We start from the raw sequence: 26,796 nt of genomic DNA, 5'->3' as shown, positions 1-26,796 counted from the left end.
TAATGTGAGAGCTGGGGTGGCTTCATGCCTATCTGCCTGCAGGTACAGGATGAGGTGTGACTTTAGGGGACAGCAAACACAGGGCCCCCAAGGCTTCTGATCAGCAGGTGCCTGGGGAATGGAACCTGTCAATTCCTGAATCATGAGGTCCCTGCTCACCTAGGGGGAGGGGGAGTCATTCGGATGTCAGAGCAGTGGATAGACAGGACTGCAGGTCCCCTGCCACAGGCCTGAGCAGGTCAGAGCCGTGGGTGGGAAGGGAAGTTTGTGCTGAAGGCACGCAGCTGTCCCTTACCAACTGCACACTGGGTTCTGTTTTGTCCCTCATAGAAAGTGAGGAGGAGATGGCCACCAAAGAGAAGCTGCAGTGTTTGAAAGACTTCCACAAGGACATCCTGAAGCCATCCCCGGGAAAGAGCCCAGGCACCAGGCCTGAGGATGAGGCTGAGGGGAAGCCCCCACAGAGGGAGAAGTGGTCCAGCAAGATCGACTTTGTGCTTTCCGTGGCTGGTGGCTTTGTCGGTTTGGGCAATGTCTGGCGTTTCCCATACCTCTGCTACAAAAATGGTGGAGGTAAGCCTGGGCTGGGCAAAGAATGGTAAAAGAGTGGGGCCAGACTGGGTGGGCTTTCCATGCCCTGCTTTCCCAGACCTCCACTTTGACTGCCCCCTGCCCCCCATCAGCCCTCCGAGACCCCACCCCACCTCAGAGGCAGGAAATGAGAATGGCTGGGAGTTGGGTGGTGTCTTTCAGGGTCTTCCTGTGCTACCTTGAGCAGATCCCCTACCCTCTCTGATCTTCTAGTTTGCCATCATGGAAGAGGGGCAGTGATGCCAGGCCCACGTGTCCAAGCTTCAGACATTCACATGTCCTCATTGAATAAAGTCCCCCATACCCACCTACCTCCCAACTACTGACTTTGTATCATTCCTTACATTTGCTTTCACTGATTCTTAATTTACCAAATGTAGTTCAAAAGCAAGCTTTGTTTCTCCCCATAAATGGAAAACTAGTATAATTTGCCATAATGGAAAGGTATCCAACAAAGTAAAATGTAATGAGGATATTTTTTATTTTTCTTTTTTAATGTAAAATTTGTTTCCAGTTTTATTGAGATATAATTGACAGATCACACTGTATTCATTTCAGGTGTACAACATAATGATTTTTAGTACGTGTGTATATTGCTAAATGATCACCACAATAAGTCTAGTTAACATCTGTCACCACACAGTTACACATTTTCTTTCTTACTATGAGAACTTTTAAGATTTACTTCTTACAACTTCCATGTATGCAGTACAGTATTATTAATTATTAACTATAATCACCTTATATCCCCACAACTTAGTTCTCTTAGAACTGGACGTTTGTACCTTTTGACTCCCTTCACCCACTGAAGATGTTTTTCAAATGTGAGATCTCTGGCTGGTTGGTTTGGGTTTTTGGTGTTCGGGGTTTTCTTTGACCAGCTGAAGGCTCTGAGCTAGAACCCTCTCCTGCTGGAGGTGCCTGAGTGGGGCAGCACAGGACAGAGACTTTCTCACTGGTACCACCAAGGGCTCAGAACTGGGTAGCTCACCATTCATAACTGCCTGTCATCAAAGGCTTGTAGGCCAGCAGAGATGGGCATGCCATGTGCCGCCTGAGTCAGGAGAACTACCTTTTGGGAAATTCTGCCTTAGAGCCTGGTTTCTTAATCTTTTGTAGGTCTCAGGTGCCTCTGGGACTCTGATAAGAGTGTCCCAGATGCTCCCCAGAACAAAGCACATACACATAGACCCAGGTTGCCCTCAGTTTCAAAGGGTTTAAGGACCCGCTGAAGCCATTAGCGGACACCAGGTAGGAACCTTTGCCCTGGCTCTTTGCCCTTCCCTCCTGCCCTGGCTCCTACTCCCAGCCAAACCACTCTTGCTTCTCATTACTGCATCCTTCCTAGCTAGTTCTCAGCTCCCTGCCCTGGGCGGGCCTGGGAAGGATAGGTGAAAGCTTCAGTGACGTCGTATTTGAGATGGACGGATATGGGCAAGGTAGGCAGGCAGTCAGCACAGCCTAAGTAAAGGTGCAGAGGCTTAAAACAGCTGGTAGATTTGAAGAAGGTGAAGAGGGCACATTGGAAAGGGGTTGCCAGCTGGATCGGTGGGCAGAGCGTGGAGAATTTCCAACCAGGCCCAGTAGTTCAGCCTTCATCCCTATGTCCCTCACTCTCCCTCTGATCGCCTGATCGCCTTGGCAGGGAGGGCTTGGGCTTGGCCCCTGTGACGTCCACAGCTTGACCCTTACCCACCTCTGCTCTCTCTGCAGGTGCATTTCTCATACCGTATTTTATTTTCCTGTTTGGGGGCGGCTTGCCTGTGTTTTTCCTGGAGGTAATCATAGGCCAGTATACCTCTGAAGGGGGCATCACCTGCTGGGAAAAGATCTGCCCTTTGTTCTCTGGTGAGTATGGGACAGAGGTCACCTGGGGCCTGGTGTTCATCAGTTCACACTTTTATTGAATACCTACTATTTGCCAGGTGCATTGGAGCCTCATTCAAGTCCACTTGGTGCTGTGCCTGACACAAGGTAGCATCCACTACATCATAGCTGGTTGCTGCCCCTCACAGTAACTGATCAGTGCACACAACCCAGAGAGGCTGTTCCCGCAGCTAGCAGCTGCCGATCAGCATAGTGCCGAAGATAATTACTTAGAGTTGGGAATCTGTCTGGTTCAGGTCCCACTACCAACTCTTGCTATAACTTTGGGAAAGTCACTTAGTCTCTTTGTACCTCAATTTCTTCATATATAAAATGGAAATAATATGTTTACTCTGAAGTAGGGTTGCTCTGAAGATATGACAGAACTATATAAAAGTGCTTTGTATACTAGTAAGCACCAGATTAGGTAGCTGCATTATTATAATATTTAGTCCTATGCCTAATAACCTAGTATGCATTAAAATACTCTTCTGATTATAATTGGCAGTGTGTGAGTGTTCACCAGTTCATCCATATAAATCCATCCATCCATACATTAAACCCTTCTTCCATTAAACTAGTCAAGAATTAGACCATCTATCCTCCCACCTATCTACCTACCCACTCACTCATTCATCTATTCATCTAACTAACCTTCCAACCAACCACTGTCCATACATGCATCTATCAATCCAACATCCATCCATTCAACTCACTGTCAGTTCATCTAACCATATATCCAGTCAACGAACCATCTGTTTATCCATCTGTCTAACCATTCATCTAACCTTCATTCATAGATGTATCCCTCCTTTATCATGCTTCAATTCATTCCGATATTCCATTTATCTAGCCATCCTTTCTTCACTAGTCTGTCCATCCAGTCATCCATTCATCCTATACATATTTGATGATCCCCTTTCTTGCCCTGGGCCTGGGGATGCTAGGACCTTCCTTGAGCATGTGGCCATTGTGGGGCCGGCCCCGCTCCTGACTCTCATTTTGCTCGCCCACCCCCACAGGCATCGGGTATGCCTCCATCGTGATCGTGTCCCTCCTGAATGTATACTACATCATCATCCTGGCCTGGGCCACATACTACTTGTTCCAGTCCTTCCAGTCGGAGCTGCCCTGGGCGCACTGCAACCACAGCTGGAACACACCGCAGTGCATGGAGGACACCATGCGCAAGAACAAGAGCATGTGGATCACCCTCAGCTCCCACAACTTTACCTCCCCTGTCACCGAGTTCTGGGAGTAAGGCCAGCCTCATTAAATGAAGGAGTGGGGGAGGGGAGGAAGGAAGGGAGAGCATGGGTGGGGGCAGACAGGACACCCCATTCCCTTATCTTCTCCGCAAGGATGGGGAGTCATTATCCGGGGTGGAGGGTAGGGGCTAGAAGGATGCAGATTTAGAGATAAATTCATGCCTTTGGTCTCAGACAGGCCTGAAATCGAATCCCAGTTCTGGCTGTTTGACCTTTGGCAAGTCACTGCCCCTTTCTGAGCCTCAGTTTCTTTAACTGTCAAATGAGGGGACTGAATCGTTCCCACACCCACGGGATCTCTGAGGATTATTTCCCAAAGGCAGGTATATGAACTTCTGTTGTCTGAAAATGATACTGGTTTTTAATGTATTTTAGAAAAAATATAGTTAGCACACCATACCTGTTATTGCACAGAGAAAAATGCATATATGAAGCTGAAGTAGTTACTCAAGTGAAAAAGGTAAGTAGAGTGGAAAATAATATATCAGTTAGCTTTTGCTGTGTAACAATGATCCCTAAACCCTGTAGCTTTGAACAAACAACCATTTATTTATTTGGCTCATGGTTCTGCTGATTGGCAGTTTGGGCTGAGCATGGCTGGGCAGTTCTTCCGGTCTTTGCTGGGCTCCCTCACTGTGGTGAGCTCTAGAGCCCTTCTGGGGATTACCTGGCTGTGGGCTGCGGTGCCAGGGGCAACTGCTCCGTGTGGTTTCATCACGCAGCAGGCTAGCTTGGGCTTGTTCATAGTGGCTCAGCATTCCAAAAACCATAAACGGGAAAGCCCCAGTGTTGGAAAGCCCCAGTGCTTAAAAGCCTCTCCTTGCGTTGGTTTTGTTAATGATCCATTGGCCAAAGAAAGCCACAAGACTAACCCAGATTTAAGAGATGGGGAAATAGGCTCTGTCTCTCTATGAGAGGAGTGGAAAATTATGGGCATTTTTACAGTTTACCACCATAGCCATAGTCAATAACTCCATAGTCAATAACTACAGGAATATACTCAGAGGACAAACATCAGGAAGGCAGAATGTGGAAGCCTGAAGCATGGGGAATTCTGAGCTGACATACGAGAGATCCTTCTAGCACACTGCTTGGAGGCCAATCAAAAATGTTATTAGTGCACCACTTACCCTGCTTTTCATGAGCTATTAGATTTAGGGCTCAGCACTTGGGTGTAGCTCCCTAGATCCCGGAAGTAACTGAGATAAGGCCTTGCATGGAGGTTGAGAGCTAGGAGCAGGTTAAGGAAGGGGGTAGTCCCTCATCATCACAAGGTGACACTCCTTCTTTCATGTGTGGCTTTGCTATTTCCAGGGTGTCTCCCTACCTCTTAGAACCTGGCCCAGGAACAGACCCACAGCAAAGGGCGTGGTCTGTTGAGTGGTCCCAGCCATGCTCTAGGGCCAGGGCTGGGAAAAGCTAGATAAAAAAGGGTCAGTTGGCCCTCCCTGCCTCAGGCGGCCCTCGTCCCTGTGGTGATATGCAGGCTTTCTATATATGTGCAGAGGTCCCTCCGGCTACTTGGACCGGGGCTCCTTCTGTGTGCTTATTTTCCACTTGCAGACAAAGGGCATTACACATTCATCACCTCTCAGCACCCCACCCTCTGGAGAGCTGAGTTTACACACAAAGAAATGCAGACACTTCATTCTTCCCTCTTGAATGGAGCCCAAGACTATAGTGTCTGTTCTCTGCTGCTCCTGGCACAGCCTGACCACTCAGGACCCACCCACCTAGGACACTGGCACTCAGCCCTCCACTTGGTCACCTGCTGGGGCCTCGTTGCCCTGGGCATGGTTTCACTGCCCAGACTGGAACTCCCACTGTGCCACTTTGAGCCTGGACAGGTGCCTTTTCCTCTCTGGGCCTCAGTGTCCTCACCTTTACTAGGGGGGTACATAGCACTGCCCTCCCCAGATGAAAAGGCTGTGAGATCAAGCATGGCCAGCCCTGAGAAAACCTGCCTGATAAATGCGAGCCATGAGTGTATATTTAGTGCCCTCATAGTAGACAAAACTGCCCCCTCACGGGCATTTGGAGCTCAAGTGATAGAACCTTCAGAGGCAGTAAGCATGGTGCATTGTCAGTTGCCCACATGGCCCCCTCTGTCACAGAGGGGTGCCTTCCTGGGTCATCTCCCTGCGCTCAGAGGCACAGGGGCTCTTGCAGAGGAGCTCGGGAGTGTGAGGTCCTCAGGGACTACTACAGTCTTCCTCATGACTCCTCCCCTGCCTGTCCTCAGACTGGTCTCTCCTGAGGGATTCTAGGGCTCCTGCCTCCTGTCATTTGCTCCTATCATTTCATTTCATCTTTGCAGAGCCCCTTTATATAGGGAAACTATCTAGGAATCATCCCAAACTCCTTTCTACCTCAAATCCCACATCTAATCACAGGTCCTTCTGGTCCTCCCTTTACAGCATATCTGACAACCCTCTCCACTCACACAACAATCCACTCCCCTCCGTGGAACCCCCATCAAAGCTGACCCAGATCCCAGCACTGGCTGCTCACTGCTCTCCCTGCCATACCTTTGCATCTCTGTAATCAGGTGTGACTCCATACATGTCATTTCTCAGCTCAAAACCCTCTCCTGGCTTTTCTCATACTAAAAACTTCTCCAGCCAGAGAAGATTAAGTGAGAGGGCTCCACCATTGAGTACCAATTCTTACATAATTCCATGTCTGCATCCACTTGGCTGTGTAGCCTAGAGCAGCAAGATACTAACCCTCTTTGGCCTTGTTTCCCCCTCTGCAAATAGAGGGGCCATATGAGCTGGGCTTTGAGGGATGAATAGGAGCTCATTGGGCTGAAAAGGAGAGAGAAAAGATAACTCCTAACCGAAGCAACAGACCATGCAGAGGCATGGCATTCTGAAAGTTCATGAGTACCTAGGAATAAGTCATCTGTATAGAGCCAATGCTCTGCGCAGAGAAAGATAGAGCACTCGAGTGTTAGGCTGATTTGGAACTTTGTTCTCCAGGAAGGGAACCATGGAAGGTATATGCGAATGGGAGTGATGTGGCTGAATCTGTGTGTTCTGGATATTGCAGAAGGAACACACTGGTGAGAGTGGCTGAGACGTATATTAAGCACCAGCTTTTAACAGGGCCTCAAAGGACGCAGCTATGAATGAGTTGGGGTTCTCTCTGCAGGGAAATTTAGCTTATGTGATTACCCCTGAAAAGAGCCCCCGGCCCTGCAGTGACTAGCTCTGGGGTTTCCATTGAGAGAAGCTTGTTGGGCATTACTGAGGTGCCACTGTCTGGTGGCCAGTTGGGCTAAAGAGCAGTGAGGGTGTTCTCAAAGGCAGCTCTCCATGCCCCTGAGCCAAAGCCCAGCCCTAGCCATTGTTTGGCTTCACTTTTCCTACCTGCCCCAGGTGCAGGGAGCCCTGAACTGTCCCTGCCTTCAGCCAACAGTGCCTGACGGGTGCTGAGGAGCTGCCTGAGAATCATAACAAGGCATTGTGGCAGCAGAGACCTCCCCCAGGCCCCGGACAGGGAAGGGCCTTGCTGATGATCCCTGCCAGCGCCTTTCTCTCAGTTTTACAAGAGGAGATAGCAGAGAGCGGGAGTGGTGCTCCCCACCTTCAGTCCCTCAAAGCAAGGAGACGGACTCTGGCTCCCAGATGTCCCGGCTGCATGACCCCAGGGCAGTCACCTCACCTTTGAAACTCCAGAGATACCATGGTCCCAGCACCTCACAGCTTGGCCCCAGTGTTAGAGCTAAGATAAGTATTGTGCTGAGGACGGAGACTCTGGGTATGGCTTATTAGCTGGGACACTGAGGACCAGAGAGGTTAAGTGACTTGCCCAAGGTTAAATAGGCAACTAGACATACCAGAGTTCCTAGCCCTGACCTCTGCCACCAATGCCACCTCCAGTGTCTGTCCCCCCACCAGCTGGGGAGTAAGTCCAGGGCAAGTCCGCAGTCACAGGTAACACTGAGCCATATGTGTGTGACCCAGGTTACTCATGGGTGTTCTCTTGGCCTGGATACCCATGCCCACCCTGTCTGCAGCGCTAAACCACCATTCTAGCGGGAGCCAGTGAGATGCCCTTTGAAAGCCCCCTGGGCCCCTGAGACAGTCATTTCATGTTGGTGTTATGATTTCACTCCGAGTCACTCTGATAGGGAAGCAGCTTCATCTTCTGCCTCCAGTCAGCCCCCTGCTTGTTCTTGCTTTGGGGTCACCTCTGTCCCAAGGGTCCTGCTTCAGCCCCAGACCTGGAAGACAGGTGGGGTCATATGTAGCCAAATGCTCTCCATCAGGCTGGAGCCATGCCTTCCTCCCTGATCCTCCAGGGCCCCCTGGGAGCTCAGCACATATCATTAGACTTTATTAGAATCAAAGAAATGAGTCATATTTGCAAACAAGCCCTGCTCAGCCAATCTTCCCTTGCAGCTGTCGGAAGGGGGAGGCGGCGGCGAAGGCCTTGTGCGGCCCCGTGCTCAGGGCGGACGGGCTCTTTTATAATTGTTGCCTCCGCCAGTCTCCAGGGAAGAGCCATCGCCAATAAATGGCTGGCCAGCAGTCAAAAGGAAACGATTTGGCCCACTCGGAGGACGTATTTACATCTCTGAGTGCCGGCTGGACGGCAGCAGGGCGGCCGACTCAAAACAGACGTCCAGGCAATTCTTTTTTTGGATCCCACCCTCGAATGAATCATTACTATTCTTGGACAAGAATGCAGCTCACCTCTGGGTCTTCTCCCTCTGTAAAAGATGCAGAGAAGCCTAGGATACTGGGGGCCCTTTGCAAAAGGCAGCACGGGACCCCAGCACATGATTAGCTGGTCCCCAAGTGGCATCAGAGAAAAGGAACCTGGCCCAGGGTTGTTACCTGGGTAATTTCAGGTGAATTCCTGAACCTCTCTGAGCCTCAGTTTCCCCATCAACCAAATGGGTATGATTGATTTACTCCACTAATGTCTATTGAGCTCCTACTATGTACAAGGCACTGTTCTGGATCCAGCAGTGATGAAAACAGACACAAACCCTACCTCCATGGAGATGATATTCCAGTAGGATAGACAGACATTAAATAGCACAAATACAATTGTAATAAAATAAGACCAGGAAAGTGGAAGGAGAGCGACCAGGGATGCTGTTCACATAGGGTGGCCAGGAAAGGAAGCATGTGAAGTGGCATATGAGCAAGAGCTGAAGAGGTGGCTGAGAGAACAAGCCAGTTCAAAGGTCCTGAGGCAGGAATATGCTCCACCTATTCAGGGACCATACCGGAAGATAGGAAGGAACTGTGGCTGAAGGAGGAGGGGAAGGGGCCATTTGGGAAATGGGGTTTGAGATGGGACTGCTGTGCATGCAGCTTGTCCTGGACCCATCCCGTTATGCCTGTGGTCACGGTATCATTATTAATAGGCTTTAAGGAGTCTGGGTATGAATGATAATTGGTCGTGCTATCCAGGGAGGCAAAAGAGAATGGGGCAAGTTAAGAGGACCTGATTGGCCAGGTAGGTGGGAGCCATGGGGGAATGTACAACAGAGAAGGGGCAAGGCCTGACTAAGGAGCACAGACTGGGTGGGGGGTGGGATGGGGGTTGACAGTGATAGTGGGGGCAGGCAGACCCAGGAGGAGGCTGCTGAAATAGTCCTGGGGACTGGGAAGCAGTAGGAGCCTGGACAGGGTAGTGAAGATTCAGGAGATGGGGCCAGATTGAGGGTAACATGTACAGTCTTCTGGGGTGGGTGGGAGGCACAGTGACAACAGTGCACATGGCAGGCCCTCCGGGGCACAGCACTCCACAGTCACTGAGCACTCCCCTGTCCCGCTGGAAGGCCCGACAGATCCCGTCTGCTGCTCTGTAGCTGAGGCCATGGGCACCCAGCAGGTCTGGTGGAGGATCCTGAGCCTGGGTCCCCACACGCCCTCTGGCCTCCACAGCTACCCCTTAGATGTCTTTGGAAAGGATGTTGGTCCTTTTGGCCCTGAGCCTGCCTCGGGCTCTGTTATGACAACCTCTGATTGATGGGACACATTCATTCCATTCCTAGAATGTCCACATGGCCCATTATACAAACATTTTCCAGAATTTAAAATAAAAACTTTTATAAAGGTGATGTGTGCACATTAAAAATATTCAAATAGTAAAAAAAATATATTCAAGGCCAAGTGAGTTCCCCTCCCCCCTCATCCCCACCACTGGTTCCCCCTCCAAATGCAACCAGTGTGTATCCTGCCAAAAATAGTCTGTGTTCAAGCACAAATGTGCATCCACCTCCTCCCTTTTTACACAATAGGGAGCATGCCATGCGCACTGTTCTTCACCTTGTTTTGTTCAGTTGTTTTATCTCCAGGATATAGTTCCTTATCTGTACGCAGGGAGCTTCCCCCTGTCATATGGGCTGCGTAGCATTCCACTGGGTGTCTTCTCTGGGCGTGCTGAGCCCCTGTGGGTGGCCACCTGGGTGGTTTCCAATCTTTTGCTCCTACAGACATGCTGTGATAAATAGCTTGGGGTAGACCCTGTCTTTGGCCATACACACAAGTGTAATTGTAGGAGATAGTCTTAGGAATGGAATTGTTGGGTAAAAGAAAACATGCCTTAAAATGTTGCTGGAGGCACCGTGAGCTCGTACAAGGGGCTTGCCATCAGCAACAGAGAAGCAAGTACGTAACTCAGTTTCCCTGTGACTTCCTCAGCTGGTCAGCTGGTCAGCTGCCCAGAGCAAGCCAACACGCAGTCTTCCATGCGTGAGTACCACTGGTTTGCCCGGCGTAGTGGTAGGAGAAGGCAGAAAGGGTGCCAGTGAGTGACTGGGCCTGGTATGGTCAGGAACAGACTTCTGGGTTTCTGGGGGTTTCAGACTTCTCAGCCAACCTGGCCTTAAGGAGAAAACAAAAGGTTTTAGCCAAGCACCTATTTGCCTGCCTGTGAGATCCTTGTCCTTGGGATGTCTAGAGTCTGCTAGGCAAGACAGGCTTTTCTTGTCACCCAAGTGTACATCCTGTGTAAGAGGACAGCTGGAAGGACAGACGGGGACTCTCCAGTTAGCCGGCCGTGGAGCAGCAGGGAAGGCTTCTGTGGGAGCAGCAGGGTGGCGTGCCTTGCGCTGGAGGGGGTGCCAAGGTGTGGAGGTGGGAAAGTGCTCTCCTTGACGCTGCCCATTCACAAGGAAGCCTTGGGCTGCTGCCCAGCATGCCCCAGACCTTCATTGAAGGCGCTGAGCTCTGGAGGCCGCCTGGGGAAGGGCTTTTTGTTCTAAAGCTGCTACAGCTGCCAGATGCACATGCTTGGCAGGGCCCCAGTCGGGATGCTGTTGGCCGACAGCCTGCTTCGTGGGAATGCCCCTAGGCTCCAGGTGACCCTGGCCTTTAGCAGGGATGGGACACATTCTTTTTAAAGTTTAGGTTCTATTTTTTCTGTTAATCTGAGGGCTGGTGTGGAGTCCACAGAGCACTGGCTTTTGGAGTCAGTATGGGGTGTAGGGTGGCAGCTCTGCCACCTGCTGGCTGTGCTGTGGGCACTAGCTCCCCCAAAGCCTTGGTTTTCCCCATCTGTAAAATGGGTGAAGGGGCTCTAGTTCTTGAATCAGAGGAGATGAATCAAAAAAGCCCCATTGTTGTTACCTTGAGCACATACCGCACAAGGTGCTGGCCTGCAGGAAGCCCATTGATAACAGGGCGACCAACAGGAAAAGGGCAAAGGAAGCTGCCCCTTCTCAAGGTTGGCCGGTGCAACTATGTCATGGATTGGTCCAGAGTGACGTGGACTTGTCAGTCACCCTGGTTGAGTTCTTTGATTCATTCACTCAGCAGGTATGTGTGGGGCCCTACCGTGTGCCCCGTGCTTGGGGCACAGCTGTGACCAGAACAGGCATTGCTTGAATGCCATTTAAGATGTCAACTTGGGCTTATTCAAGGTCCTCATGTTGGTGCTTCTCTGGAAAAAAAACAAACAGGGAAAGCAGTACCCTGGCCCAACAGGTGTCCTGGCCTGGAGCCCCAACCGTGGGGACTATGCCAGGGGCTGGCTGGGAGTGAGGGATGGTCTGGGGGCAGGAGCTGTACTTGTGTTCTACGGAGGAGGAAGCTGAGGCACCAGGTGACACTCCCCACTCTGCCTCTTTTGTTCAAGAGTGTGGCCTTCAAACAGGGAGCCAGCTTTTGTTAGACGAAAATAGAGCTTCTCCCAGGGTCAGTGGCTTGAAGATTCCCCGGTGGACTGGTGGGCAGGGCTGACGTCTCTGTGTGCAGGGTGGCCGCCCATGGTCACTGCCGCAGCCGCTGGAGCTCTGGACATTGGGGACAGTTTCTGGGCATTAGGTCTCATGGTCTTCTTGGCCATCAGCACCTTGCCTGGCCCTGCCCTGCTTTCAGATGGCATCTGCCTCTTGGGGGTGTGCCTGTGAATAGGTGCTTGTGTGTGTCCTCCACTCCTCAGCAAGTTTCTTGGACACCAGAGACCTATGCTCGCCGTTTGGTGCTGGGCAGGGCTGTTGCTGCAGAATGGCAATCATCCTTCAAACCATGTGCCTCCTTCCGAGACCTTCACGGCCCTAGCAAACAGTTGTGGAGGAAACCAGCACAGCTTAGGTGTCCGGAGCTGCTCTGGATGTCGCAGCAGCAGGACAGTGACAACTCGTAAGGTTTATCGAGTGCTGGCTGCATCCCAGGCCGCGTAGTTAGGAGAAACTAACAGCCATCCCTGCAAAGAGGTGGGTGGGTTCTGCAGCTGCACACAGAACAAACACTTCATCCTCTTGAGGGTCAGTTGCATTTTAGTGAGAGATCCAAATCAGAAAGGGAGGTGAGCATAGTAAAAGAGGAATAGGACAGAAAGTGGTGGGGGAGGTCGTCATTCCCATTTTACAGGTGAGGAGACAGGTCTGGGAAGTTGGGTAATGAACCCAAAGGTGACCGTTACATGGTGGAGCTGAGTTTCAACCCCGTGTTTGGCCCACAGTGGGCACTGAAGAAGGGTCTGCTGAGAATCACGTGGGAATCAGTACCCATTTTACAGATGAGGAAACTGAGGCTTAGGGGTTTTACTTAACTTGCCTGAGGCCAGGCTGGGTTGAACCCAGGCTCCTCTGAGTCAGGGATCTGAAGCCATCCCTTGTTGACTTCCCCACCACTGTCACCTGGGTGGTAACTATTTCCTGAGACCCATGGGGACTCCAGGGCTTCGAGAGGCAAGGTGACCTGTGCGAGTGAAGCCCCTGAGCCAGGGTTTGGCCCCATCCTGTTGGGTCCAGGCCTTGGCTCTCTCTGCCCCGGAGCTGGGCCCCTACTGATGTGTGGCTCTGTTTGCTTGAAGGCGCAACGTGCTAAGCTTGTCCTCTGGAATTGACGACCCGGGCTCTCTGAAGTGGGACCTTGCTCTCTGCCTTCTCTTCGTCTGGCTGATCTGTTTCTTCTGCATCTGGAAGGGCGTCAAGTCCACGGGGAAAGTGAGTTGTGCTTCTGTCCCTCCCCTGCCTCATGGAGGTTGGCCCTCAGCAGAGAGAATCCCCCTGCAGCCACCCACCCACAGGCCTTCCTGCTCAAAACCAGGCCTGAGCTAGGAGGGGAGTGTGTGCTGATAAACCAGTCATCCAAAATAAAAGAAAGCCCTGGCTGGTAGCATTTGTGCATTTCATGCTGTAAAATACTCCCACTACGTCTGATTTCACATTACGGATGGTTTAACAACCAGCTCACAAGATTCCTGAAAATTGAATGGCCCTTTTCTCTGGAGCCTGTATAAACTCCTGCACACCTCTAGTTCCCACATTGAGGTGCTGGCAGTTGTGCAGATGTTAGCAGATAACAAACATTGGAGTTGTACTGGTAAGTTGGCTAGTAACTGAGGTTAGCTGGGCAGCTGTGCTGTCAATTACCAGCTATTCACTGACAACGTGGACACTTGTTAGAAATGCAGACCTGGGGACCTGCTCCAGGCCTACAGAAAGAGAACCTGCATTTGGACAACATCCCCAGATGACCCATAAGCACACTGAGGTCTGAGAACACTGACTTGATACTAAATCACATTAACTGAATTACCTTAGAATGAACATTTCAGCTAGTAATTCATATTTTAGTGTTTAGAAGTTTCCCAATGATTAAGGCATTCACTCATTACCAAGATGTTAGATGTTAACTAGAGTGTTAGCCGTAACTGAAATATTTGCTGCAGATTAATATGTTACATGATGACTAGGATGTTAGCTATTAACAAAGGTGGTAGCTGATAGTTAAAACATTAGTTTATGATTAAGATTTTAGGTAAAAATGGTATATTGGCAATAATGAAAATGTTAGCCCATAACTAAAATGTTATCTGTTAACAGAGCTGAACGATTACCTGATAATCAAGTTACCAGATGGTATCATGGTCATTCTACAACGAAAGTCAGTGCAGAGGGGTCTCAGTGATCGAAGTGTGAGCCAGAGCTCAGGGCGCTAAGTGGTGGCCATGTCAGCTGATCTGCTTTTATATGTCCTCACCATCTGTCATTTGCCCCTGTCATTCACATCTTGATACAGGGACAATCTCCTTAAGATCAAAAAGCCCCCCAAGATCAAAAGAGTATGTGAAGGTGACATCTGAGAGGTACAGCGATGGGCAGTGGGTGAAGTCAAAGGGGCTTTTGCTGCACTGGAATTTAGAATTGAGGACCGTGTTCCCTCCAGATGAAGAGCCCCTCAGGACAAATTGTGAGTCTGAACAGATCCTAGAGTTACTCCAGGACAAGATTTGGGTCCCCAGGGTTGCAGAGGCAGAGTGGGAACTATTGCTGCCCCCTGCCTGTTCTGGGTGCAGAGCCACCCTGAGGTCCTCAAACCCAACCTAGAAAGGAAGCTGTCCCGGCTTCAGAAATAGCCGCACACATTCCCCACCCCTCCAGCTCATGGCCCCACCCGGGACGGGCAGGACAGGGTGCTGCGGGCCACTCCCGCCACTCCTTGGAGGGCTCGCTCACCTGTGTCACCCCATTTCCTCCTCCATCTTGTGTGCAAACTGTTCCCCTGCCCCCTCTCCTTAAATGATGAGGGAACTGAGCTGGGAGAGGTTCGGTGACTTGTCCACAGTCACTCCCTCACTTCCAACCTCAGTGTCCTCATCTAGAAAATGGGTGGCAGTGATTGTTAAAACAAGGTGTGTCAAGCACCGAGCACAATACTTAACACAGACTGTGTGGTAAACTCCCATCCTTTCTTCATTCCGCCTCCATTTCCCCACGTGGAGGTGAGTCTATCGGGAAATTCCTATAGAACACTGGCCTGAAGCGGTGCTAGAGACGATCCTGGACTGATGCTCTGTTACGTTTTGAGCCTCTACCATCTGTCCTTGTAGGAACAGGGCCTGGGGAGGTGCAAGTGTCAACAAAACAAAAATCCCTGTCATCTAGGAGCTAATTCTTTGGTTGTGACAAGGTGAATGTGTCAAGCATATAGGAGTCAGATGGTGACATGACGAGTGTGGGAGAGAATAATGCAGCGAAGGGCTGCACTTTACATGGGGTGGCCAGGCAAGGCTCCCTGAGCAGTTGGACTCAGGGCAGAGGAGGTGAGCCATGTGGGTGTCGAGGAAAAAAGCATTCCAGGGAGCCAGAAGAGCAGTGCAAAGGCCCTGAGGCATGTCTGGCCCAGACCCTTAGAGGAGCCCTCAGTCTGACGGAGGAGGCTAATGTCTACCAGGAACAGTGAACAACATTTGATTCAAAATGGAGAAGGCAGGAGAATAGAATCAAAGCAAAGAGTAGAGGCTGCCAGGCTGCAACTGTGGCTGGTTGAAGACGTGACTTACGAGAGGTCCCCTGTACCCCACCCCTAAAGACAGCCTCCTCCTCAGGCGGCTCCAGGCCCCTGAGGGGCAGGCGTGGTTCCCAGAACAATGGCAGGGCCTGGACCAGCCCAGAGAAGCCAAGACAAACACAGGCTGTGTGGACTTCCTCAAGCTTACGGCCAGCCTGCCCGCCCGCCCGCCGCTGCTGTGGCTTCCAGCCCTGGCCGCAGACCAGGCTCACGGCTGTGGGGGTGGCCCAGGGCAGCGGGGCGCGCTTCTGACTGGCCATCGCCCTGCTCCAGTAGCTGGAACTGGTCCAGCAGGGGGTGGTTGAAGGGAGGGCCTGGGCCTGGGTGGCTGAGGACCCAAATTCAAGTCACTTTGCCTCTCCAAGCCTCAGTTCCCTTTTTTGAAGTTTTCAGCATTCCAGTGTCTGAAACTTGGCCCAGAATATCCTGTGGCTTAATTCACTCAACAAATTGTGATAATGGCCACAAATTAGCACCTGTGTGCCAGGTACTGTTCTCAGTGCTGTTTATTAGTTCATTTAATCCTCCTAATGTTCTGAGGTATGTGCAGTTATAGTACCACTTTACAGATGGGGCAACTGTGGTTCTGAAAAGGTAATTAACTTGCCCAAGGTCACACAGCTTGTCAGTGGCTAACCTGGGGTTTGAACCCAGGCACCCCAGCTTTCAACCCTGGTACCCTGCATTCTTTCACCTCTTCACCTGTTCTCTGCCCCACCCCCACCCCCCTGTACTAACCTCATGGTGCCACAGGGCGCAAGGCAGGCTTCAACCCTGCTCTCACAGTGTGCCTGGTCCAGGAAGGTGGCACCAGTCCAGGCCCTCACACAGTAAGCACAGCCCTGTGGTGCCAAAGGGGAGTTCGGAGTTCAGTCTGGGACCTGAACATAGACATGCTCTGAGGCTGCGTGTGTCTACTGCCAGCCTCCAGGGCAGCCCGTCCCACCAATGCTCAAACACGGCAGGCTTGGCAGTCAGAGCAGACCTGGTTTTGGGTCTCAGCTCTGCCCTTTCATGAGTTTGGGCGATTCCCTGTCCCTCTCTGAGCCTTGGTTTCCCCTTGTGTGAAATGAGTTAGCAGTGGTCCCTACCACACACAGGGTGCTGTGGGGATCCTCAGGGCCTGCCGAGGCCCTGGGCACAGACCCACGACCCCAGTTCTTAGAGCCCCTGTCCCTGGGATGAAGGACCTCTGCTGCGCAGCACCCTCCCCCACCCCCACCGGAAGTTCAGGACAGCAGGAGACTAGCCTCCCTCCGCCTGTGGGCCGCCCTCTCCCCGCTGTCCCCAGGGAATGAGGAAGACTTGTCCTTGCTTCCAGGGCAGTTGGGCCACAGGGCTTTGGGGTCAAGGGCTCAGAGGAGCCACAGAGGCTTGCCAGCAGGAGTGGAAAAACACTGTGTCCCGTGGCAAGGCCTACTGGGCCACCGCCAGAGGCCCACTGCTGGTGGCTGGCACCAGCCTCTCCCGGGAGGACCCCAGGGGAATCATGGAGAAGTTGAGAGAATAGCTCTCAGGGGCTTGTCTTCAGAGCGGCAAACTGTGCAAAACAAGGGTGGCTTTCTGAAGAGGCAGCCGAGGTGAGGTGACCAGGGTGGGGCTGTCCTATTCTGGATTTGGGGAAGGACAGCACACACACATCCACACACATGCACACACACGGCCCTGAAACCAGCTGGCCTAAAGCATTCCCAACTCTGCGACCTGCCAGTTCCGTGACTCCAGGCGACTGACATCACTTCTCTGGGCCTCAGTTTCCATCTAGAAAACACAGGTGATAATAGTGCCTGCCTCCTCCAGTTGCAGGGAGTAAATGAGTCAGCATGCATAAAGGTCTTAGCATTATGCCTGGCACACTGTAAGTGCTGCATAGTACTTATTACACAAGGTAAATACATGGAAACAAGGGAAGCCACCCCCATCCACGGGTGGTGTCCTGTGTCCCTGACACTAAGTCCTCTGGCTATAGCCTGGTTGCCCAGCCCAGTGGGGCCTGGCCGGCTTTGAAGTGGCCACCCTCTGGGAATGGCCTGCTGTCAGCAGCTATTGTTCATCAGTCCCGGGTGTGGCCCCCCACCCACCCACCGCAGGGCCCAGAGATGGGAACCGGTTGGAGGGCCTGTCCACAGGAAGGGAGGCGCAGCCTGTGGGGCACACTGATTTTCTTTCTGCTTTCACTCCTGCCAGTGGCTTCCTGACCTGCCCCCACCCTCCACAGCTGCCTTCTGGTCCTTGGGAAATGGGGAGGGTTGTCTGCTTCAGGAGAAGAAAATAAGGTGGCCAGGGCAACTGAAACACAGCGGAAGAAGAGCCTCCGGGGAGGGTGCAGCAGAGACAGGAGCGCAGCCGCCTATTTAGCATTATGGGGTCATGGGGAGAAGACACTGCTGGGGCTTCTCACGGGTCCCTTAGGTGCCAGGTGGGGAGTGAGGTAAGCACTCCAGTTTCCCTCCTGGTATAGACGGGAGCTGAGGCCGAGGCTCCCAGCTGGCAGGTAGCAGAGATGGGTAAGAACCCCAGCTGCCCCTCGGCCACACCACCCCTCCCCTTGGAGTGGCAGAGCTGGAGGGAGCCTGGAGCTCATCTGGCCTGAGCCTCCCACTTGACAGGTGAAGTGAAGCCCAGAGAGGGACATTAACTTGCTCAAGGTCATGGATCTCAAATTCCAACCTGAGCCCTCAGGGAGTCCAGCCTCTTGTCTTTGGAAGGATAAACTGCCAGACACAGAAGGGCTTTTCACTGCTCTGCCGTTGTCATTTGGAGGCAGGCTCTGGGGCACATCCCTGCCCTGCCACTTACATGCTGTGTGACCCGTGCGGGCAAGCAGTGGGCCCCCTCTAGGCCACTGGGATTGGGGACAGTAATGAAACCTGCCTCAGATGGTTCAGGCAGGCCCAACTGAGAATGAAGTTCCTGGGCTTGGAACAGCGCCGGGCACACAGCGAGCGCCAAATAAGTGCTGGTTTGTGGTGGTGACTGAGGGCAGCTGAGCCAGGCAGGCCCTGAGAGCTCTGTTCTTTTCTCTTTCCCAAAGCCCCTTTCTAGTTGTTTCTACTGAGAGGGATGGGGGCCCTCTGAGAATTCTGCTCCACTGAGGGTTCCTAGGCTAGCTGGGTGTGACTCAGGGCTCTGTCACGTGGTGTCTGTCCCCTGAGCCCCAGAAGTGCCCTGTGGTGTGCTGGCACTGCCCCCTTCCCCAATACCACAGGCAAATCCAGCCCCCTCTCTGGGTCTCAGTCGCTACCTGTGCAGTGGTGTGTTCCTGTGCAGTAGCTCCTCCCGGCCCCAGACCTCCAGGGCCTCAAAGGGAGTCAGGGGCTCTGTGAGCCAGTTTCAGCACTTCAAGTGGTCACCATGAACTTTCTGCATGTCCTGCACTTAACTGAAGTAAATACCTCATGCCTTTGCTCAGAGCAAGGTGGTCGGCTGTCCACGGGCTCCCCAGGGCCCTGTGCTCCACAGATGACTTGGGCAAGTCTTCGAGCCCTGCCTGTGTTGCCATGATCATTTTGGGGTGTGGTGATCATGAAATGGGTTTGTGCTCATGGAGTCCTTGCTCAGCTAGTGCTCTGCTGAAGTAAGAGGATTTCACCGGCAGTTCAGCCACATACCTCTGAGCTCCTTCCAGGCAGAAGCCCTGCCTTGAAACTGCTCATGTTGAAGAAAAAGGTAGAAAACTCCATCCAGGAGAACCAAGGCCACAGGATGTTTGGAGACGGGAAGAGGAGAGAAAAGTAGGGCAGGCCTTTGGGGATGGAGAGGCGCAGCCTGGGTCACCTCTGTCCCCATCGCACTGGCCTTGGTCTGTCTGCAGTGTGCTGTGCGGCCCAGGGAAGGCTGGGGGTCTCTCACGACCCTGAGGAAGTAGATGGCCTTCCCATCCTGGCTGAGGGGCTTCAGAGGCCTCATTTCCTTCCCAGAAGTTACATGTGCTTCCTACAAAATCAAAATGCCAACCTGAGGCCCCATTTCTTGAGTACCTAAGTGCCAGTGCTGTTTCGATGGTGTTAACAGCATTATCCCATTGGATCCTCACCTCGAGGGCCTTTTATTACTCATTTCTTCATATGCATGAGGCAACAGGCCCAGAGAGGTTAAGCCTCATGTTCATGGTCACACAGCAAGTGAGAGGACAGGGATTTGAACCCACTCTTGGCTGATTCTGAGCCAGAAAAGTCATTCTAACAGTTGTAATATTAGCTAATATGTCAGCTAAGTGCCTTGTGCCAAACAGTGGGCAAAGCCTTTTGCATACATATTTAATAGGTTTTTATTTTACATTTTCCTTTTTCCCTCATTAGAATATAAGTTTCACTGACATGGGTTTGTTTTCTAAGTTGTCCACCACTGTATTTCCAGAGCCTAGATATTCAATAAATATAGGACTTTGTCATCGAATCTCAGTAAATTATGAGGCAGGCACTTGTATTATAGCCAAGTTACAGGTGAGGCAGCTGAAGCCCAGAGAGGTTGAGCAACAGGCCCAAGGTCACAGAGCAATTGAAATGGCAAGCCCAGTTCCAGAATCCCTGTCTTGGAGAGGATGCTCGAATTTACCAGCAGCAGCTGATACCACGGGCCCCACTGAATCCTCCTTGTATCTTGCAGGTTGTCTACTTTACAGCCACTTTCCCATTTGCTATGCTTCTGGTGCTTCTGGTCCGTGGACTGACGCTGCCCGGTGCAGGCGCAGGCATCAAGTTCTACCTGTACCCTGACATCAGCCGCCTCGAGGACCCACAGGTACTGCAGCACAGCCTGCCCTCCCTCCACCCAGGCAGGCAGGGTGTAGGGAAGCTGCGCAGGCAGCCCAGTTTCCGTGGCTCTTCACTGCACAACTCTAATGGGCCATCAGCCCCTAGTACTTTTCCACTGGGTGGTGGCTGCTTGTTCAAGGTGCCCGTGGGCCTTTCCAGCTGAGTATCTTTTCATGTCAAGGACTCCTGAGACAGGCTGATTATAGAGTCTTCTATAGGCAATGTGCCAGGTAAGGGAGAGAAGTCTTTTTATGAGCTACTTACTCTTCTTGGCTCTGGCCTCTGCCTGCGGTGGCCGGAGGGCTGCTCCATGTGGGTGGGAGAGTCAGCCTGCAGGAGCTGCTGGCTTCTTTGGCCAAGGGTGGAATTAAAGATTGGTGACCTCTTGGAAGGTTGAGGAGCAAGTACTAAATGCCTGCCTCCTGGCACTCAGCTATGTGGCTGCAGTGGGTTGAAGAAAAGCCTGGGAAATCTTACTGGCCCATTGAGGGATGTATGTCCCAGGATGCTCAGCCTTCGGGTTGCCTCCAGGGACCTGTGCTGCCATGGGTCTCCTCCCCTCTGTCCTCACCTCTGACAAGGGAGGTTGGGGAGGCTTGGCCAGCATCAGAGGGCAGCTGAGAAGGCAGCACTGCGGCCGTCAGGAGCTGCTTGCTGGCCGTGCTGGACAGCAGCTCGGCCTGCATCATCCATTAGGAATTCCTCTGCACTCCGACTCAGGGTTCCCCACTCAGTAACAATGACAGTAATCATAGCAGCCTTGACTTAGAGGCTTGCCATGTGTCTGGCCCTGGGCTAAACCTTTTCTCTTGGAACCAGTGAAAAACACCTGGGGCAGGGCAGCAGACCCCATTTTACAGATATGAAACTGAGGCTCCGGGAGTCATATTTACTTGTCCACAACCATTGCTACTAAAGCTGGCCTCTCAGTCCTGATGCCGAGTGTGACTGGGCTGGGGGTATTCAGCTTCTCTTGTTCCTTGTAGCACCGTGTTGCCGTAAAAGGCACCTTGGACTCCAGCACAGGTGCTCCAGTCACAGCTGAGACTGCAGTTTTCAAGGTGCAGTCCTCTGGCACCTGGCGGCCCGGAACTGGTGCTGCCTCCTCCAGGAAGCCCACTCTAATGGCCCTCCTCTCTCTTTCCTTGCCACCCACTCCCCTGGTACCCCCATAGGTGTGGATCGATGCTGGGACCCAGATATTCTTCTCCTATGCCATCTGTCTGGGGGCCATGACCTCGCTGGGGAGCTACAACAAGTACAAGTACAATTCCTACAGGCAAGTGTTGGGCCAGTGGGCCTGGCGGACCTTAGAAATGATGATGATGTTTAAAGAAAAAAGAGAAGAGTAGGGAGCGTGGCTTCCTTGTGTTGTGAATTAACTTGCTCCCTGACATATGTGTAACTTAGGGACTGTATGCTGCTGGGATGCCTGAACAGTGGTACCAGTTTTGTGTCTGGCTTCGCAATTTTTTCCATCCTGGGCTTCATGGCACAAGAGCAAGGGGTGGACATTGCTGATGTGGCTGAGTCAGGTATGGTGGTATTGGTGGCAGTGGTGGTGGGCACTGCCACCTAGTGTGCAAGATGAGTACTGCAGGCATGAAGCCAGACCCCAGGGGGCTTTTGGGGGGGGACGAGCCTGGTTTCAAAAATGAACCCCCCCCATCAAGATGTCTCCCAGGTATCAAAGAATACAACAGCTAAATTTTAAATACATTCATTGCAATTTGGCCCCAGGGACAGCCAAAACATGGGGGTTGGTTAGGTTGGGGGAATATTTAGCTACCTTCATGTGGTTGTTGTCCCTCGCCCTCCATCCCCAGCAAACTCCTGGTTTCAGCAACAGAAACCACTTACTAACTCAGGCTCAAGTCAGCCACCAGTCGGCATTCCATCACCACCTTCTCAGCTTTGGTTTCTGTATTTTGCACTTTGCTCCCAGCGTGTTCCCTCTAAGCAAACCCATTCATTTGTTTCACCAGTGTTTATTGATGGCGGCTCTGCCCCGTGTCAGGCACCACCGTAGGCACTGGGGTGGGGAGACCGAGTGGGCGTGGCAGGCCGCCTTCTGGGATGGGGACAGATCCTGTTGGGGGTGGGTTTGGGGGGCATCTACCATGCCCTCAGGGTGTGGGCTCTGTTTGTGGGCTGCTGCTTCCAAGGACCCCTAAATAGAGAAAAAGGTCCTAAAATCATAAGCTCTGCAAAGCCTGGGATCTTAGACTGGGACGCTGGAGCTCTACCAGTATGGTTCTGGAAACAGAATTATGAGGTCTTCAGTTGCTGGATTCATAAAGCCTCAGAACCATAGTATCTCAAGTGCCTAAATTCTAGGACATGCCCATGGATGCCCTCAGTCCTGGACCTGCAGATTTAAAACTGCAGTGGCTTAGATGTGGGAATGAGGACCTTAGGCTCCCAGGCTCTTCGAAGTCCACTGTTATGGCTTCTCCATACTTCTACAACCTGCCCAATTCCCCTGGAGGGTGGTTGTGGTCGTCATTTACCTGGAAGGTTTTGTTAGTTTTTGCACCACCCTCCGCTCCACCTGACCTGATTTCTCAACAACCTCTCTGGTGCCACTTGGAGGCAGGTAAGGGTCATTGGCAGAGAATGTAAGGTGTCTCAGTCCAGAAAATGTAAGGTCCTAACTCCAGGGACCACCACAGACCAGGGTCAGGAACAGCTGGAGTCCCAGCCATGCTTGTGCCCTTGTCCCTTGTTGGAAACAGGGCAGTGTCCTGGCTCCCCACCCACAGAACCGTAGCATGGGAGTCAAGGGACCTCAGCACTGTGCATTCAGATGTCTGCTCCACAGACGAGGGCTGGAGAGCAAGGCCTTCCCCAGGCTGGTCAGGGTTAGAGCTGTGGTTGCCTGGACAGGGTGCCCACCATGTGCTGGACAGGCCCCTCTAAAATGAGGGCGTCCCCCTTCCTGCCACCCCCCACCCCACCCTGGACACACGTGACAACCTTTGGCCCTTTCTGTGTAAGAGTGCATCTGGCCTCCTCTGACCTCAGCCCCCGACCCTCCTCGCCTGGCAAAGATGCTCGCTGCTCTGATACCCCCAACACTGCAGGACAAGCTTAGCCAGTCCAGCCTCAGCCCCACACATCTCTCCACTGCCCCAATCCCAAGTGAGACCTTCAGGCGGAGGTGGCCTTCCCTGAGAGCACCCAAAAGGCAGGCCAGAGACTGAGGACACAAAGTAATTCCAGAAATACCCACGCCTTCTTGGCAGTTCGGCCGTTAGAGTGATGAAGGGGAGACATTCTACACCTCAGTTTGCAGGTGGTTTTTTTTTCAGTTGAGGGCTTGCAACCAATTCTGATTGATTGGGAATCTCCAGGAGCATGGGGTGAATTTCTTGGTGAGAGATATGTATCAATACATAAAAGAGATCTTTCTGTGTGGACACCTAGATCGTCAGCCTAAGTTGCTTTCCTCCTGTCCACTTCAAAGACCTTGTCATTTACTCCCCATGATGATGTCTGAACAGCAAACACCCCCAAGGGTGATTATTTCTCTAATACGCTTTTAACAAGCACCATATTGAGCGAAGTGCATTTGAACAAGATAATGATATAGCTGAACGGAGTGCAAACGAAACTAGAGTGGTGTGATCTCTGCTCACGGAGAGGCAGGCATAGGTGCTCGGAGCAGCTGGTTATTTCTCACGGACTTCTCTCTCTGTAGTTCACTGTGCGTTTTTAGAGGAAGGCGCTCAGACCCTCTCCCAGAGGCTGGCTTGTAAAAGGCAAAACTGAAATACAGAAACGAGTGCGTTGAGAACTTCACAGAACCCGGCGGGTGGGGGATAGGGGGCAGGGGCCCCATTTTACATCTGTCTTGCAGTCGGCTGGACTTGATTCCGCATGCAGTGACATTCACCAGTCAGGGCCAAATCATGCAGGGAGGACCCAGGTGGAAGCACAGCTTCCTCTTCCAATTTGGACTCCTGGGGATGGGCTGAGCATCCCTTCCGCCATCCCTCACGAGGTTTTCTGCTGCTGCCCCCTGGGACACCGGGACATGGCCAGGTGGTCCTCAGTCGGGCGGACTGGACCGCTGAAGGGCCTGCCCTTGCCGTCGCGTTTATGGTGAACACTGGACGGTGTAATTTCTGGCTCCAATTTATTTCGAAGTTTTTGCTGCCGCTGTTCTTAAGCCACTCGTTTGATTTCTGGTATCTGCTTTAAATATATCGCCCTCCAGTCCCTTTTGGTTTACCTTTCTTGATCTTTTTTTTTTTAAGTGGGGTTTTATTTTTGTAGCCCGGCCCTTCAGGCCCTTTTCTTGGGTTGCTTCAACTACCCCCTGGACCCTCAGGTCTCGGGAACAACTGAGGTCTTCACCCTGGCGCTTCTCTCAGGCCAGCTGGAGGCAGGACGACATTTCTCTATTTCTCTGAAATGTTTCCAGTCAGAAAGGCACCCCCTGAGCTGATGGGGCTCCTGCCTCTGGATTCTGTCAGAGACCACTCTTTAGAAACCAGAAACCTTTTCTAGGCAGATGGTGTCAGCATCTGAGAATCTGAACATGAAGAAGGGTCCTTGGGAGTCACTTATGGTGACCTGCCCCTCCCTTCTCGGGTGGGGGAACAGGCCCGAGAAACAGGCCTATGTGCTGATGTGGAGGAGACGGTGGGATGTGGGCTGTGGGTCTCCCAGGCCTGGGCTCTGACAGTGCGGTCAGAGTGCGGGTGCACCTCAGGGGAGAGAGGTTCTCTGCTCTTTTTTCTTCTACTCTTGTGGTGGTTTAGTCATTAACTCAAAAGTAGAAGCCTTTTCTTTGCAAATGGGGACTTCAGTAGTCGGGTAACTAGAATGTTCCCCCTTTGCTCTCTTCCGGCAAATGTTGGTGTGGTTGTTGTGGTTGGGGTGCGGGGGCCCCTCTTCCAAACCGACAGACTGAGTCCCAGGCTCAGTCCCGTTTCCTGCCCTACATAACCAGTGTCCGTCGGATCCTGGTGTGTGAGGAGGCCGCTGTGCGCTGCGTAGGAGACAGATGCTAAAACGGGGCCCTGCCTTAGCCCCAGTGAGCCCCGCCCTAAGTGAGCCAGGCCTGGACTCCTCCCCCAGGCAGGAATTCAGAGCTGGCCCCTCCCTGTTTGGGTTTGGGAGACCCGCCTCAGACCCAAGCGTCTTTGTATGAGATCCAGTGCTGGGCATGGCTTGGCCACTCATGTGGCTCCCCTTCTGCCCCCCCCATTTTCTCTTCCCTTTAGGACCTGGCCTGGCCTTCATTGCCTACCCAAAAGCTGTGACGATGATGCCACTGCCCACGTTTTGGTCCATTCTTTTTTTTATTATGCTTCTCTTGCTTGGACTGGATAGCCAGGTAAGTGCAGACAGAGCAGATGACCTGAGGGAGGGGCTGCCTGTGGGCAACCTGGTTCTGGAAAAGCCTCTGGTGTGTGTGAGGTGGTCACACCCCTTTCAGCCAGCAAGGGTTCCTTGGGTACCCCGGGAGTGGAAAAGGCCTCAGGGTAGGAAGAGGAGGACATGTGCCCCACGGCTCAAGTCTTTAACTCCAGCAAGGGGAAACGGACATGTGTAGGGTATGGGTAAAATGAAGCCACAGATGGGAACTAGAGGCCAACCCAAGCAGAAACAGGCTCCTGTGGTGGATCGGGCCAGGGCACAGGAATGACGCACAGTTGGGCGGTTCGGGGAAGGGACCAGCATCAGTGCCCAGGCCAGCACGGGTGGTCCTAGGCGCAGCCGGAGAAGCCTAAGTCACGCCTGGTGGTCTGTGTTTCCCAGGCCACATGAGCAGGCAAGCTTGACTGCACGCACAGTGAAACCCGGTGCTCCAGTGCCTCGGAAGCAGCTAAGCACTGGGGAGTCCTCCTCAAAGCCCTGGTCCTCTGGCCATCCTGGCTTTTGCCCTCTAGGGTCAGGACTTCCCAGGGTTGTTTCCCTGCACCTCCTAATCCCCACCTCCCATCCCTGCAGGACTCAGGCCTCCACCAGCTATGTCAGTGAGAACCAGCCAGAGGCCATGTCTGGCTTTGAAGTAACATGGTTCCAAGCCCCCGCTATGCTGTTGTGTAACATTAGGCATGTTTTACCCACTTCTGAGCTTGTTTTTTCATCTGGCAAGTGGGCCTGATTCTACCTATGTTGCCTTGCATGAAACACCAGGCCCTGTGCCTGACAGGGAATAGTCAGTGGTGCGCGGGGGATGGTTAGAATGAGCTCCTGGGGTACCTATTCCTGGAGATATGTGTATTTTCATTGGGGCCTTCTTGAGATGAGTTCAGAGCACAGGCGTGACTCCGGGAATGGGGAGTCAGGGTGCACAGGGCAGGCTGGTCGGGTGCCCAGGCCAGAGCCCTGCAGGTGGTGCTGCCCAGGGGCCACCATCTAAGGTCAGTCACTGAAAGGCAGGTGCTTTGCAGCCTCCCATGGGTCTGCCACTGCCTCATGGAAAGTCTTTAGTCAGCTGTGGCCCTGGGAGAAGTGGCAGCCTGCAGCCCGGTCAGGAGAGCACTCTGCCACCTGCCCTGTGGGCAGCAGCTTCAAAGCCCAGGCGGGTCCCCG

General features: G+C 52.5%; 1 protein-coding gene across 5 annotated transcripts in view; it reads left to right on the top strand.

The window, feature by feature from the left end:
- Positions 1-26,796, top strand: part of SLC6A6 (solute carrier family 6 member 6) — a 79,218-nt gene that overhangs the window by 37,279 nt on the left and 15,143 nt on the right. For 4 of the 5 annotated variants that reach the window (XM_073231100.1, XM_037023756.2, XM_073231101.1 and 1 more), the window contains 8 exons: positions 331-573; positions 2,305-2,439; positions 3,480-3,714; positions 13,008-13,140; positions 20,099-20,233; positions 21,423-21,526; positions 21,658-21,782; positions 25,479-25,591. In XM_073231100.1, coding sequence (XP_073087201.1) covers positions 345-573; positions 2,305-2,439; positions 3,480-3,714; positions 13,008-13,140; positions 20,099-20,233; positions 21,423-21,526; positions 21,658-21,782; positions 25,479-25,591 — 1,209 coding nt within the window. In that variant the 5' untranslated portion in view covers positions 331-344. The remainder of the gene's footprint in view (positions 1-330; positions 574-2,304; positions 2,440-3,479; positions 3,715-13,007; positions 13,141-20,098; positions 20,234-21,422; positions 21,527-21,657; positions 21,783-25,478; positions 25,592-26,796) is intronic. The other variant, XM_037023758.2, reaches the window with a different exon arrangement.

The sequence above is a fragment of the Manis javanica genome, chromosome 3 (assembly GCF_040802235.1).
Source record: "Manis javanica isolate MJ-LG chromosome 3, MJ_LKY, whole genome shotgun sequence".
NCBI lineage: Eukaryota > Metazoa > Chordata > Mammalia > Pholidota > Manidae > Manis > Manis javanica.
The sequence above is the reverse complement of the archived record's forward strand: the minus strand, read 5'-3'. Positions and strand labels throughout refer to the sequence as shown.